At 37.8% G+C, this 14,611-nt stretch overlaps 1 protein-coding gene across 1 annotated transcript in view; it reads right to left on the reverse strand.

Annotated features, from left to right (window-relative positions):
• The window catches only part of skib (v-ski avian sarcoma viral oncogene homolog b), a 110,409-nt gene that overhangs the window by 10,202 nt on the left and 85,596 nt on the right, over positions 1 to 14,611 (reverse strand). The window contains exons 2-4 of the mRNA XM_057845107.1: positions 9,107 to 9,220; positions 6,314 to 6,417; positions 5,912 to 6,090 (exon numbers count right to left, since the gene is read on the reverse strand). Of these exons, the coding sequence (XP_057701090.1) occupies positions 5,912 to 6,090; positions 6,314 to 6,417; positions 9,107 to 9,220 (397 nt within the window). The remainder of the gene's footprint in view (positions 1 to 5,911; positions 6,091 to 6,313; positions 6,418 to 9,106; positions 9,221 to 14,611) is intronic.

Consider the following 14,611-nt stretch of genomic DNA (forward strand, 5'->3'; position numbering starts at 1 on the left):
GCAAATAACAAAGATTCTTGCCTTTTGCCAATTTTTTTATTTTGCTATGCAAGTATTTGATGCATACATGCATATCCTCATTGAAAGGCAGCAGCCAAGTGCTGGATATAGTTTTTCTCAATGCATTTATTTTTTGCCGGAGTATAGTTGTAATGTTGTTACCCCTTTTTTTAACAGGAGCCCATTCACCAACTCTCTGCTGTGGTAGCTGGGAGTCTGCTTTTGGGAAAATTTCAGCCTGTTAGAAAGGTAATCCATTTCATGCCAATATTTAGCTATATTATTTTAACGCCAGTAACCCAAAATAACAATAATTTGGTATTGTATGTTCTTCAGAGGAAATTCCCTGTTGAAAAAAAAAGTGTATTTGTCCTGTCCTGACCTGTATGCGCTCATTGGATTTTAGTGGTTAGTGGGTTTCTTATATTTTCTTAAGACCTACCGATTCTGGAATGTATTATATATAGCTATTAATTTAGCTGATGCCATACAGAAGTTAAATTTCATTAAGTTAACTACATAAATCTGTCATTGTGCAGAATTACACAAAGGAACTAACCTTTTATAGATTGTCCACATTTCTAAGAGAACACTGGTGATCAACGATCCCTTGAGTAACGAGGACAAATATGAGCAAAATCTTGCGGAATTGGAGGTAACCGCTTCAGAAAGTTTAAATTCCTAGTATTATGTTAATATGGAAGTTAATAGTTCAATGTTCATCTTCATTGTTTTGCTTATAAAACAATAATTAGGAACTTCTTGAGGTTGGCGGGCCGTGAGTTCCAAATAGAAACTTGGACTACCAAAACTGTGGCCCATAACAAGCAGCAGAACAACAGTAGCTGTGGGGTTTTCACATTAAAGGTAATGATTTTAAGATTTCGGAGTCTCTGCAGTAAAACTTTGCTGCTGTTGTTGTTTAGCACTGATATGTAACAGAATGCCTAAAATGCCATTTCAGTTTGCGGAAGAGTATATGGCCAATGGAGATCTCAGGCACAACCAGACCCACCTTCCCGAAGTTCTGAAGGCTCGAGGAGATCTAGCCTGTGCCCTCCTACAGGCTGGGAGTCTGAGATGTCTATTTAAATTAAAAAAATGTCTCAAAACTTACTTGGTCTCCTCACCTCACATAATTGAACTCCTGATTGCTCTCAATGTCACTATTTACTTTCAAAGGCATCCAAAGAACAGATCTGAGGATTTGCTGCTGCGCTTTATCCTCTCTTGCCATCATTGATCACTTATTAGGTTTGTCGCAATAAAAAAAAGTGTTTAAAAAGGTAGTAAAATTCATGTGGCAGGTCTTAACCCCTTAATGCCTGCAATATGAAGCAATTGTCAGAGAATCACAAAATGTGAAAAATAAGGTCTTAAACCTTTTTTTTTCCAAATTTGTAAAGAAAAATGTGTAATAAGCGCTCTAATATCTATTTTCCTTGTTAAATCCTGTTTTTCTCATGGAACATGCAGATGCATGAGTTGACTTGCATCCATTTTTTTTTTTTTTTTTTTTTTTTTGAGGAAAGAGTTCTAAATCCTAAGTGTATCAAATGTGATTCATTTGGCAAGAAAGCTCTGTTGCTCCAAGTCTTTCAAAAAATATATTTTTTTATATCCGTAATAGACTACCATCCTTTAAATACTGTCACTGTAGGTAGCATTTTTAACAGGCTTATAATGTCTATTTTTTTCCTTTTAAAATGGTCTTAAATTGGTTTAAGCATAGACATCACAATCATACATTAAGAAGTCTGAATTTTCCCAAGTATGACTTTCAAAATGGCTTGAAATGGAGAAAGTAATCTTAAAAAGACTTATTTAGCGGAAAAAAAGCCTGTTAAAAATGTGCCACATATAGTACAGTATTAGACATCTAATCTTGCTCTCATCATCCCTCTGCTGAGCGGTTCAATGAGTTTTTCACCAGTTGACATCCAATACATTTGAAGTGCATGGGAGGTCCTCCCACTCAAAATGGATGGGACGTCTTCAGCTGTCAATGACAGAGAAAGGCAAAACCGTTAAACGTATGCTACACGTACGCTACATTTGTTCGACGGGACACCTTGCATCGATAGTCCCCGCGGTCGAGTTGAGCTGTCAAAAACGGGGCTCCTACTTTTACAAAAGCTCCCCATTTGTCACTTGTCACTCTCAGTACACCGGACTTGAAGGCGCACAGCAGTGACGTAACGAAACAGCCCAGCCCTTGTGATTGGCTGTTTAAGAAGAAGACGTCTGATTGGCTGAAGACGGGCTCCAGTTAAAAAAATGCATGTGTTCTTCTCAGTTGCGCATGACGGGTATCAAAACGATCCACACATTCGTAAGTGGGAATTTGTATTCGTAAGTGGGAATTTGTAATTGGAAGCACGTTACAAATGCGCGTAAAACAATTCACACACACATTTGGTGAATGTGTTTGTGTTTCGCGTGCTATGTGTTTACGAATCCCACAATGTGTGTGTGTTTCGCGTGCTATGTGTTTACGAATCCCACAATGTGTGTGGTTCGCGTGCTATGTGTGTACGAATCCCACGATGTGTGTGTGTTTCGCGTGCTATGTGTTTACGAATCCCACAATGTGTGTACGAATCCCACAATGTGTGTGTGTTTCGCATGCTATGTGTTTATGAATCCCACAATGTGTGTACGAGTACTTATGAGACTAATCTGACCCCATACATATTGACTTTATTTTTTTTTACCAGAGATGCCGACAGTGGCAGTTTCAGTTTCACCAAAAATATTTTTTCACAACAAGAACCACATGACTCCATGATACCAATCAGAAGTAACAATGTTTTTTTTTTTCTCTACTAGAGGGCGCTCATGCTCTTTGGACGGGTGATGTTTCATGGTGTTGTTCTGACTTCAATTCAATGATTTTTGTGACATCTTTTTGGCCTAATATAGTCATGTAATAGGCTATACCGTGATCCCCCATTTTTCACGGTTAATGGGGACCAGAACCTGCCGTGATAAGTAAAAAACCACGAAGTAGCACACCCATCCCCCCATTTTTTTTTTTTTTTTTGTGTGTTCAATATATTTATTCAGATTTAGCATTGGAAAGAGTTACATATAAGACCCATTTTTTCACTTTTTTTCCCCCAAAGTATAATTTAAAAAAAAGTATATGGCGGAAAACACAGACAAGACTGAAAAAGCCGTTTCTGCTCTTGCACTCTTCTTTAAAAGAAACTGCTGTATTTTAAGCCAAAACAACTGTTGTGTTTGATAGAACAATATGTCTATATGCTGCCATTGCAGATTCATGGTGCATTAAGCCCCCGAACTATTTTTAATTTTTCCGTTTTACCCTGAAAACCTCCGTTTACAGACGTCGCACAACCGCTTTTGTTTCAACCCAGCCATAAAACGAAGGTAATTAATTATATTTCTTATTCAAAATCTCTGTCATTTTTAGTTCAGAATCATTAATTGATGTCTCATATTTTGATTAAAAAAAAAAAAAAAAAAAACGACTTTAAAAATTATTCACTCACATATATTACACTTTTAAAGAAATTATGTCACAATGAAAAAAATGGCGTCTGTAAAAAAGTCACAGAAATCTACCTCATAACTATCACTTAATTGTATTTTTTTTGTTACTGTCGCATTTTCTCCAATATGTTAGATGATAAATAATTGATCCAAACAAACAAACAAACAAAAAAACGTTTAAAAGGGTAAATATATGAAAAAGAAAATCTCGACCACTCCTTGATGTCTGCGATTTCTGCATCACGAGCCTTGTTATATCACCATGTTTCATCCATAAAATCCCCCAAAAATCCAGCTGTGGCCATTCACAGCGGTGTCTTGACACTCGGTGATACATGCTAAATGGAGTTTCTGGATCTAAACAAGGTAAGTACGTGAAAATATCTCGTTAAAGCCATGGCGTCTGTAATTCTGCTCTCGCGTGCTCTCACCTCCAGATAGGGTTTTTCTGTTTAAAAAACTTTTTTTTTTTTTTCAAAAAATGCCCTCCTGTTTAATTTTTTTTTTTTTCCCAGAAATTGAAATTTTAAGCTTTCAATGATGCATATCGGACAATTTTGAAAGTTGGCTAAATCGGGGGTCTCAGAGCGGAACTTCAAGTCACCAGAGTGTTTTCCGCCAAACATTTTAACAAATGTTTTTTTTAAGCACTTCAAATGTAATAATTATGATACGTTTTAAACATGTTACTGTCCCACCGAATTATTTTTAAACAAGAACAAAGTAGTAGTAGAAAAATGCTTGATTTTATTAACTGCTTCACTGAGTCTACTCAAATCCGCTCGGAGCTGCTCACTTACACACAATGAGTTGCCACAGCAACTGTTTAACAAGTTAAACAATAATTGACGCTGGTTCGTGACGCTGGCAAGATCAAGCACATATATCTGTCAATCATTGTTAACTTTAATAAACAACTCCAATGCACGTGCCCTGCCTGCCTGACGAATAACGAAAGCGAAAGGGAGGGAGCGAGAGGGAGACTGCGCGATCGGCTCGGGACAAGTCCTCTGTATTTTATTGAAAAAATATCCGCGATGGGCTGAGGGCGTGAAGTTTGAAGCGCGAAGTAGCGAGGGATCTTAGTATAATATCTAAATAACTTCAGTTCATATAGATAAAGTTGTGCTGAAAAAAAAAAAAAAAATTTAAATTTGACATTGTAAGCAGTTACTCATTACTTGAGTATTCTTTTCAACAAATACTGTTTTTTAAACTTGTGCTTGAGTAAATTTTTGCATGACTACTTTTACTATTACTTCAGTACCGGTATTATAATTTAGAAGTAACGCTACTCTTACTTGAGTAAAATTTTTGGCTACTCTACCCACCTCTGATAGTAAATATACACTGTGGAATCAATATTTATTGATTTTTTATGATAAATTTGGTAGTATTTTAGAATATTTTCAAACAATACCTTTGAAGTACCTTTTTAAAACACCTTTTTCTAAATTTACAGTACGTATGTCATCACATTTTCTTCATACTGTTGTAGTTATTTTTAGTATTAAATAAAACCCTTTTTACAAAAAACCTTTGTATGAATTTTAAAATAATTATTCTAGAAAGGTAGAAAAATTCTAAATCTAGCAATTAAAAAAACTTAAATGTATTTAATGACACAATTTGCAATTTTTCATTTTAGAGTAGCATTTTATTTTTTAAATGAAACATTTTGCTGTAATTATTTTAATGCAGCCCTTAGGTTTTAGTAATTTTTTAGGATTAAATTTTGTAGTTTTGTAAGATATGTTTTGTCTACTAAATATTCAATACTGTTTTTAAATAAATGGTTTATTTTTCATACGTAAAATAGTCTGTAGCATGAGAAATATTGTAACTAGTTATGATGAAGTTAAATACTATGTGAATGTTATAATTTTACTGTTAAAATCGATGTCTATAGCCATCAATGGCATGCAGTGAGTTCATTGCTCTAAATTAAAAAAATAAAATAAAATAAAAATAAATAAATCAACATTAAAGTGTTACTTAGGGCCATTAATAACCAGTGTGTATTTCTGTTTTCATTCATTTTAATTTAATTTATTTATAATACAAATCTATATGGAAAAAAAAATCATAATTTAAAAATACCAACTATATTTAAAAAAAAAAAATTAAACAAAAATAGTCACGTGCCCTATAAAGGGTTAACGGTGTCTCATTTTGAAAAGCTGTCCACGATAGTGATATACTAGTAGCGAATAATCGGCCAGTTAAAATGAAAAAAATGTTTCCAAAATTCTTTTGATGTTGTCGCACAGTTAACTTCTACTATGAAACACATGGTGGCGCCACTGTACAGTGATTAAATGAATATGTCTACAAGACATAGACTTTCCTTAGTCTTTGGAAATATTCCCTCTACTAGATGCTTGACTGTACTCACGATCATCACAGTCATCCACATCAATCTCTCCATCCGTGTCCATATCGTCGCGATGGGATGTGCCATTTTGCCCTCCTTGGATCGTCGGAGTCCCCCTGCCAGGAGCATAGCTATCTCCAGGAAGTACCAGAAGATTTGCTGGAGCTTGTGCCAAAGTCTCCTGACTCTTTAAATTACATCTGCAAGGGCAACGGAGATTCTATTTAAATTTGGAGTACCATCAGCTTTCTACTTTAATCCGGCTCACGGAAACTTTGCATTATCAAGAGTTCGATAATATGATGAACAGCCCAAAAAGAGCAGTCTTTTCTTTTACTTTTAAAGTCATCTCAACTACAAATGACCTTGAGCATTGAGTTTGTCCCGCCATGATTTCAAGCATTTGCAAAACCGTGTTCTCACCTCTCCTGCTGGCTCTGAACTGCTCCTTTCTCTCGCTCCGAGCCTTTTGGAGACCAAGGCCGGAACGCTGAAGGTCTCTGCTTGAGCTGGATTTGTTTCAGCTCCTGGAAACAAAAAACGGCAAATTTGAGTCACGATGGAGTAGAACTATCCAAGTATTCAAATGACTGTGACTGACATGCAACGATTTGTTCAACAGTCCTCTATTATTATTGTTTCCCAAAAATCAAGAGGAAGTGACCTAGAAATGCTCCAAATCAACAGAACCGAGCTGGAACTGCCCCAAAATAAGTAGGAAATGACCTGGGAATGCCCCATCATTAACCAGAAGTTACCAATAATGTTCCAAAATGAGCTGTTTACTAGATGCTTTTTTTTTTTTCTATGCGAATGTCAAATGAAACACAACAAGATCTTTAACCCTTTATAGAGCACGTGACAATTTTTGGTCATTTTAGACAAACCTAACTTGAATATTATTAATTTGTATTGATTATGTATATTTTAATTCTTAATCATTATTGTATTTTTACATTATTTGTTATAATGACACATACATTTATGAATTACAGTGATCCCTCGTTACTTCGCGCTTCAAACTTCGCGCCCTCAGTACATTGCGCATTTTTTTTCAATTAAAAAAAAATAAAATACAGATGAGCTGTCCTGAGCCGATCACGGAGTCTCACTCTCTCTTCCTGCTCTTTGGTTGTCAGGCAGTGCACTGGAGTTGCTTATTGAAGTTAACGATGATTGACAGACAGTTGAGGTTTGATCTTGCCAGAGACGCTTACTTTAAAGCGCCGCATGCATCAACATCATTTAACTGTTTAACATTTAACATTGTTAAACAGTTGCTGTGGCAACTCATTGTGTGTAAGTGAGCCGCTTGAATAGATTTGAGTGGACTTGCTTGATGAAGCATTTCATAAAGCCAAACATTTTTTCTACTTTATTCTTGTTTAAAAATAATTTGGTGGGACGATAACATGTTTAAAGCTTATTGTAGTTATTACATTTGAAAAAAAAAAATATATTTTGGTTTATTTATACTTAGGGGAAAAAGAAAAAAAAAAAAACATGTCTTATATGTATCTCTTTCGAATGCTAAATCGGAATAAATTCATTGCATACCCACCCACACAGACACAGAAAAACAAACGGGGGGGGCGCTACTTCGCTGTTTTTCACTTATCACGTCGGGTTCTGGTCCCCATTAACTGCGAAAAACAAGGGATCACTGTAATGCAATGTTGATAAAAACTACAATAATGAAAGTAAAATGAACAAAATTACTAGAAATACACTCTAGTTACGGCCCCAAATAAGTCTCCAAAGTTGCATTTTTTTCAGAGTAATTAACTCATTGCAGTCCAATTTAAATTGGGAAGACTGGCTATTAATACTAAGTTTTCAGTGACATTGACGTCCAGCGCAGTCAATGGTAGCCAATGTGTTAAACCATAATTCGTGCACAAAAGGGCTAATAGGAAGTGACCCCAAATCAACAGTAAGTGACCCGAAAATGCTCCCAAATGAAGAAGAAGTGGCGTGAAATCAACCAGAAGTGAACCGAAAATGTCCCAAAATCAACCGAAAATGACCCAAAATATACAGGATGTGACCCACGAATTAACCCAAAATCAACAGAAAGTGACAGAATTAACAGAGAGTAATGCAAAATCAACAGGACCCGGGAATGCCCCAAAATAAACTGAAAGTGACTAAGAAACAAGAAAGACACAAAATTAACAGGAAGTGATGCAATAGCCTGGCTCTGCCAGACTATTCTCCCTGTATTTTTCAAACACTGAGAGAAATAGTCTGGGAACCATCCCATTAACGGCCTTTTCGAGCAGATACAAAATCAATCGACAAATCAGATTCGTTTATTTGCGTGACGTATTCTTCACGAGCAACGTCACTCTTGCGCGTCCGAAGTCGTCTCCACAACAAAGCTGAACAGGAGAGGCGAGAATATGTTCCAATCCACGGTAAAATCAGTTTTAAATGACCAAAAACACATCGACACGAGTCATTGACAACAGTCTGTCTCGCGCTAGCCATGTCGAATAAACTCCGCTCTCTTCGTATGTTTACTTCCGCGCGCAAGTCCCTCGTCCTGCCGTCGCCATTTTACTAACGTCACGTCTGCCCGTCGCTGATTGGTCCACTCCGCTGTCTGTTTGCTGTGGTTTGCTCCGCCCTGGAAATTGTTTCCGTGGGAATGGTGGCCAGACTCAATAGCTGGAACAGCGTTGAGTCTGGTGTACCAGGCTAGTGATGCAAAATCAACATAATTCGTGCACGAAAGGGCTAATAGGAAGTGACCCCAAATCAACAGTAAGTGACCCGGAAATGCCCCCAAATTAAGAAGAAGTGGCATGAAATCAACCAGAAGTGACACGGAAATGTCCCAAAATCAACCGGAAGTGACCCAAAACATACAGGATGTGACCCATGAATTAACTCATAATAAACAGAAAGTTACAGAATTAACAGAGAGTAATGCAAAATCAACAGGACCCGGGAATGCCCCAAAATAAGCTGAAAGGGACTAAAAAACAAAAAAGACACAAATTTAACAGGAAGTGATGCAAAATCAACAGGCGATGACTTTTAAATGCCCCACAATGAACAGGAAGTGAACAACTGGAGTTTACTGACCAGCAGAACAAAGGATCTCCACGTGATTTCTCCAAAAACGGTACATTCTTGTTTTCATTGTTAGCTGACTATTGATGGCGTTGAACGCCAAATGCACTTTTCGAAGTTTACTGCCTGTTTACCAACCTTGTGCGTGGACCTGGACAAAGCCTGCAACCACTCGGCTTTGCGTTCCTCGTCAGCTGACGGAGATTGCAATTTTTCCAGTTTGGGTCGCTTGGCTGTGACAGGACTCGGCGACTGCGAGAGGGAGAGAAAAGAAGATTTTAATGGTGGCACGTTTTTGTGGGTCAAATAAGTCCAAAGCTTCCAATTTGGGCTTTTTTTTCTGATTATTTTTTCATGAGGAGCGAATTAACACTTTCATGCATGAATTATGAATGTTTATTTATAAACTCTAATAGGTCACTCGTTGAACTCTCGCTGGCTGCCGTTGATAATGCCAGACGTCCTATCAATTTTAACTTGGAGGAGGGAATGAACGAATGAACGTCTAGCACCCTCAACGACACTGAAAGATGAGCTTTCATGGACAGTCCTCCCAGTTCAAAGAACTGGACATCTATTGACGTCAATGGCATGCAATGAGTTAATTACCTTGGGAAAAAAATTACATGGGGCTAGTGCTGCAACGATTAACTTGAGTAATTCGATTAGAAAAAAGATTCAAATTAAATTTTGCTGCTTCGATTATTCTTTAAATTAAAGTGGTGCTGTAATGTTTGTTTTGAAAGTGTTTGCATTTTGTTAAACGATTTGGGTGGATACACTGCCCTCTAGTGGCAACAGTGAATAGGAGATAACTCACATGGCTGAATCCAGCTGCACTCTGTTAAGACCACCATACGCTAAGATTCTGTTTTGAGCTAATGTTTTTGAATGCATTCGTAATTTAGTTTATAGGTATATTTATCGTTTTTAATTTTTTTTTTTTTTTTAATGTGTTTGAACCATTTGTTTAGGGCATTGTAAAAAATGTTTTTTATAGCATTTAAGGTAGCGGACCTTTGCAATGTAAGCTAGCCAGTTGTTGTTTTGTTGTACTTAGATCCTCATTTAATTAATTATTTTTTATACCGTTTGAGGCTCAGCTCAGGTATTTTAAATTTTTATGTTCCTTATCCGAATATTCAAACTAACTAGTTCATTGATCAATCGTTCATTGATTAATCGACTACTAAAATAATCGATAGCGGCAGCCCTGCTTAGAGTACTAACCAGTGTATTCCTGTTTATATTACCGTATTGGCCCGTATATAGGACGGTGTTTTTTGCATTGAAATAAGACTGAAAAAGTGGGGGTCGTCTTATATTTGCGGTTACCCATTCACGACGCTAGATGACGCCAGGTATCATTGAAGTGATGTTCTGTCTACTCTCAAGTTCAACCAGTTTGCATTATTTTATTGCAATGTTTTTCCTTATTCAGATTTGTTTTAAGACTACAGCTACAGTTAGACTTCACTTCGATGGTTAATGCAGGTATTGCAGTTTTGTTGTTTTATCACAACACATTTGGTTTATTTACATTTCAAAAACCAAAAGTCATTCATTTACGAATGTGATTCCACTTTAGTTTACATATTTAAATGTGCAGATATTAAGATTTGAATTAGGCAAAATAACATGCTTTTTCTCTCAAATATATTGTTATAATAATTTGTTTCCTATGTACTGTAATTATTTTCTGTATAAAAATTAATTTGGTGTTCAAAAAGTATTTTTTCAAACTTGAGTTTTGAAAAAGAGGGGGTTGTCTTATAATCAGGGCCATTTTATATTCAGGCCAATACGGTAATTCAAATAATTTAGCTGTTATTAATATTTTGTTAATTTACAAATGTATTAATAACTATATAATAATAATAATACAAATCCAATCATTATTAATATTTTTTAAAAATGATGATAATAATTGTACTGTAGTTGCTAATATTTAAGTTTCTTTAATGAACAAAAATAGTCACATGGACGTTCACGGGTTAACTTTTAAAGAGCTGTCCATTGCAGTGACCGCTGTCCCTGAAATTGTTCAGAGGATGAATTTGGAATAAATGAACACTTTGTTGTGGGTCTTAACTGAACGTGAATGGGAGACAATATAGATTATGCGGGTCTGCCGATTGGAGTTTTTTAGTGGGTCCAAGTTGAAAATCAATTGAAGTGACCAGAGAATATTTTGTAGGTGTTAATCAGTGACTATGCCAATGACTATGAATTGACTATGTCAATTGCGTGAGCAATGCCAATATGTTGAATAGGGCTTTTATACAAAAAGAAACGTGAGAGTTTGCATCCCAGAAAGTGATTACATATGTGTAAAACTCAAAGCATTCCCACAGTAACATCTATTTTTACATTGCTTGTTCTCTTTAGAGTCATGGGTGGTGTGCTCAAAGCGACATAAATGATGCTAGAATGTTACAAGATCATTCAAACACGAGGCCACGTGTATAACCGCTAGTTCAGGTATGCAGTGCCAGACCTGACTTAACACCACCCACCCTTGAGCTCACTGTACCAGACACACACACACACTCCTACACACACTCCCACGCACACATATGCATGTCAACACTCGCACCGACCAAGCGAATCTCACCAAGCTTGATGTGTTAAAGCTGTGAGACGTGATTCACAGCGAGCCTGCTTAACGCTAAATGAGGTTTGCCGCTCATTTGCATCGGCATGCAGGAACAGGAACAACCATTGAGGATTTCCGATCACCGGGTTAGCACTGACACAGATCCCATTTGATATTAAGGCGCGAAAAAGTTGGGGGGCTGCTAATTTAGGAGATGCTCGTGCTCGATGTGTGCTACGGGCGGAATGTCATGGGAGTGAGTAAGCTAGCAGCAGGCCTGTGCGGGTCTCCACGCCCTGCCTAAGTAAACACTTCCCCTTGTGCGACAAGTGCAGACTTGCGGGCCGAGGAAGTTCTACGTATCATCATATTAGCTTTTTTCCGTCGGAGTTGCGCAACTATTCAAGTGCAATTACTTTAATTGACCTGAGACTGCGCGGTTCAAGAATTCATGTGGTTTTAACTGTACCTGACGCCACCTCAATCGGGAGGTGTGAAAACCGTGCTGGCTGCTATCCAGATGCGCATAGACTAATTTTCCACTCTTTTCAAAGCATTACATTGATGAACACTCATTTCCTGAAGGCGTCCGCAAACTCTAAACCACTGCCTTTACACTAACCTTAACTTCAACTTCAAAAGACTCCGCACCTTTAGTAATTGCTTGTACGTCATAGATTTGCCATAAGGGAGGCAAGTTCGGACAGTCACTGCGCGGATCACGTTTTGATGAAACATGGAAAAACTTGAACAGTGTAGAAGACACAGTAGGCTATTATTTAAACAAAAAAAAAATCTGGTGCATGCTTTCCTCTCAGTGCAACGCTACTTATAGTTAGTTACATTGCATATATGTATACACTGCTGGCCAAAAGTATTGGCACACCTGCAATTCTGTCAGATAATATCAGTTTCTCCCAGAAAATGAATGCAATTAAAAAATATTTGGTAGTAATGTTTTCATTTATTTTGCTCACAATGAAAAAACACATAAGAAAATGGGAAAAAAAATTAAATCATTATCATTTTACACAAAACTCCAAAAATGGGCCAGACAAACGTATTGGCACCCTTTGAAAAATCATGTGACGCTTCTCTAATTTGTGTAATTAACAGCAACAGGTGGTGGCAATAACTAAATCACAGTTGCAGCCAGTTGAAATGGATTAAAGTTGACTCAACCTCTGTCCTTTTGTGTACCACATTGAGCATGGAGAAAAGAAAGAAGACCAAAGAACTGTTTAAAGACTTTAGAAGCAAAATTGTGAGGAAGCATGGGCAATCTCAAGGCTACAAGTCCATCTCCAAAGACCTGAATGTTCCTGTGTCTACCGTGCACAGTGTCAGTTAAAATGGATTAAAGTTGACTCAACCTCTGTCCTGTGGCCTTGTGTGAACCACATTGAGCATGGAGAAAAGAAAGAAGACCAAAGAACTGTCTGAGAACTTGAGAAGCAAAATTGTGAGGAAGCATGGGAAATCTGCAGGCTACAAGTCCATCTCCGAAGACCTGAATGATCCTGTGTCTACCGTGCGCAGTGTCATCAATAAGTGTAAAGCCAATGGCACTGTGGCTAACCTCCCTAGATGTGGACAGAAAAGAAAAATTGACGAGAGATTTCAACGGATGACGGATAAAGAAGCTCGACTAACATCCAATTAAGTTCAAGCTTTCCTGCAGTCCGAGGGTACAACAGTGTCAACCCATACTATCTGTCTAGGAAGACCCCACTTCTGACCCAGAGACATTAAAAAGCCAGGCTAGAGTTTGCTAAAACTTAGCTGAGAAACCCAAAAAAGTTTTGGAAGAATGTTCTCTGGTCAGATGAAACAAAAGTAGAGCTTTTTGGGAAAAGGCATCAACATAGAGTTTCAAAGAAAAGAACACGGTCCCCACAGTCAAACAAGGTGGAGGTTCCCTGATGTTTTGGGGTTGCTTTGCTGTTTCTGGCACTGGACTGCTTGACCGTGTGCATGGCATAAAGTCTGAAGACTACTAACACATTTTGCAGCATAATGTAGGGCCCAGAGGGAGAAAGCTGGGTCTCCCTCAGAGGTCATGGGTCTTCCAGCAGGACAATGACCCAAAATAAAATTCAAAAAGCACTAGAAAATGGTTTGAGAGAAAACACTGGACTTTTCTAAAGTGGCCAGCTATAAGTCCAGACCTGAATCCCATAGAACACCAGTGGAGAGATCTGAAAATGGCAGTTTGGAGAAGGCACCCTTCAAATCTCAGAGACCTGGAGCAGTTGGCCAAAGAAGAATGGTCTAAAATTCCAGCAAAGCATTTTAAGAAACTCACTGATGGATACTGGAGGCGGTTGTTCGCCGTTATTTCGTCTAAGGGTTGTGCTCCCAAGTATTAGGCTGAGGTGAGGGTGCCAATATTTTTGTCCAGTCCATTTTTGGAGTTTTGTGTAAAATGATAATGATTCCCTTTTTTTTTTGCATTCTCTTTTATGTTTTTTAATTGCAAACAAAATAAATGAAGATATTACTACCAAAGCATTAGTAATTGCAATCATTTTCCAGGAGAAATTTAGCATTATCTGACAGAATTGCAGGGGTGCCAACATTTTTTCCAGTTTTTAGGTTGACGTTTTTCGAACCCATAATCTCAGAAGTATTACATTAAATCGTGACCAACCTACATTTTTAACACAGTTGGCATTGTTCGTCTGCTTTTTCATGCGCCACTTGAGTAGTTGCACAAGACATGTTTGTCTGGACCTCCACTCCTGTCTGTCTGACTCACATACACGTCTCCTCTACCTGTCTAACCAGTCACCACTTTACACATTTGCTATGCACACACTCACACAATGTTTGACTTGGCTTCTACAAGTTCATTCTTTGAATCCAAACTGCAGCGGTCCTCTCACCTGCCCTATAAGTTAAGCGTTTGTGAGATGTGCCGAGCGGCTCTTTCTACTCTGAGGTTTTTTTTTTCTTTCTGGGTCCGCGGGAAGGTTGGCTAGACATAACAAAGCCTCGAAGCAGACACTCCCCAGACACCGCAAGGGACCCGCGTGGCTAAATATGAC

This window comes from Corythoichthys intestinalis, chromosome 9 (assembly GCF_030265065.1).
Source record: "Corythoichthys intestinalis isolate RoL2023-P3 chromosome 9, ASM3026506v1, whole genome shotgun sequence".
Lineage (NCBI taxonomy): Eukaryota > Metazoa > Chordata > Actinopteri > Syngnathiformes > Syngnathidae > Corythoichthys > Corythoichthys intestinalis.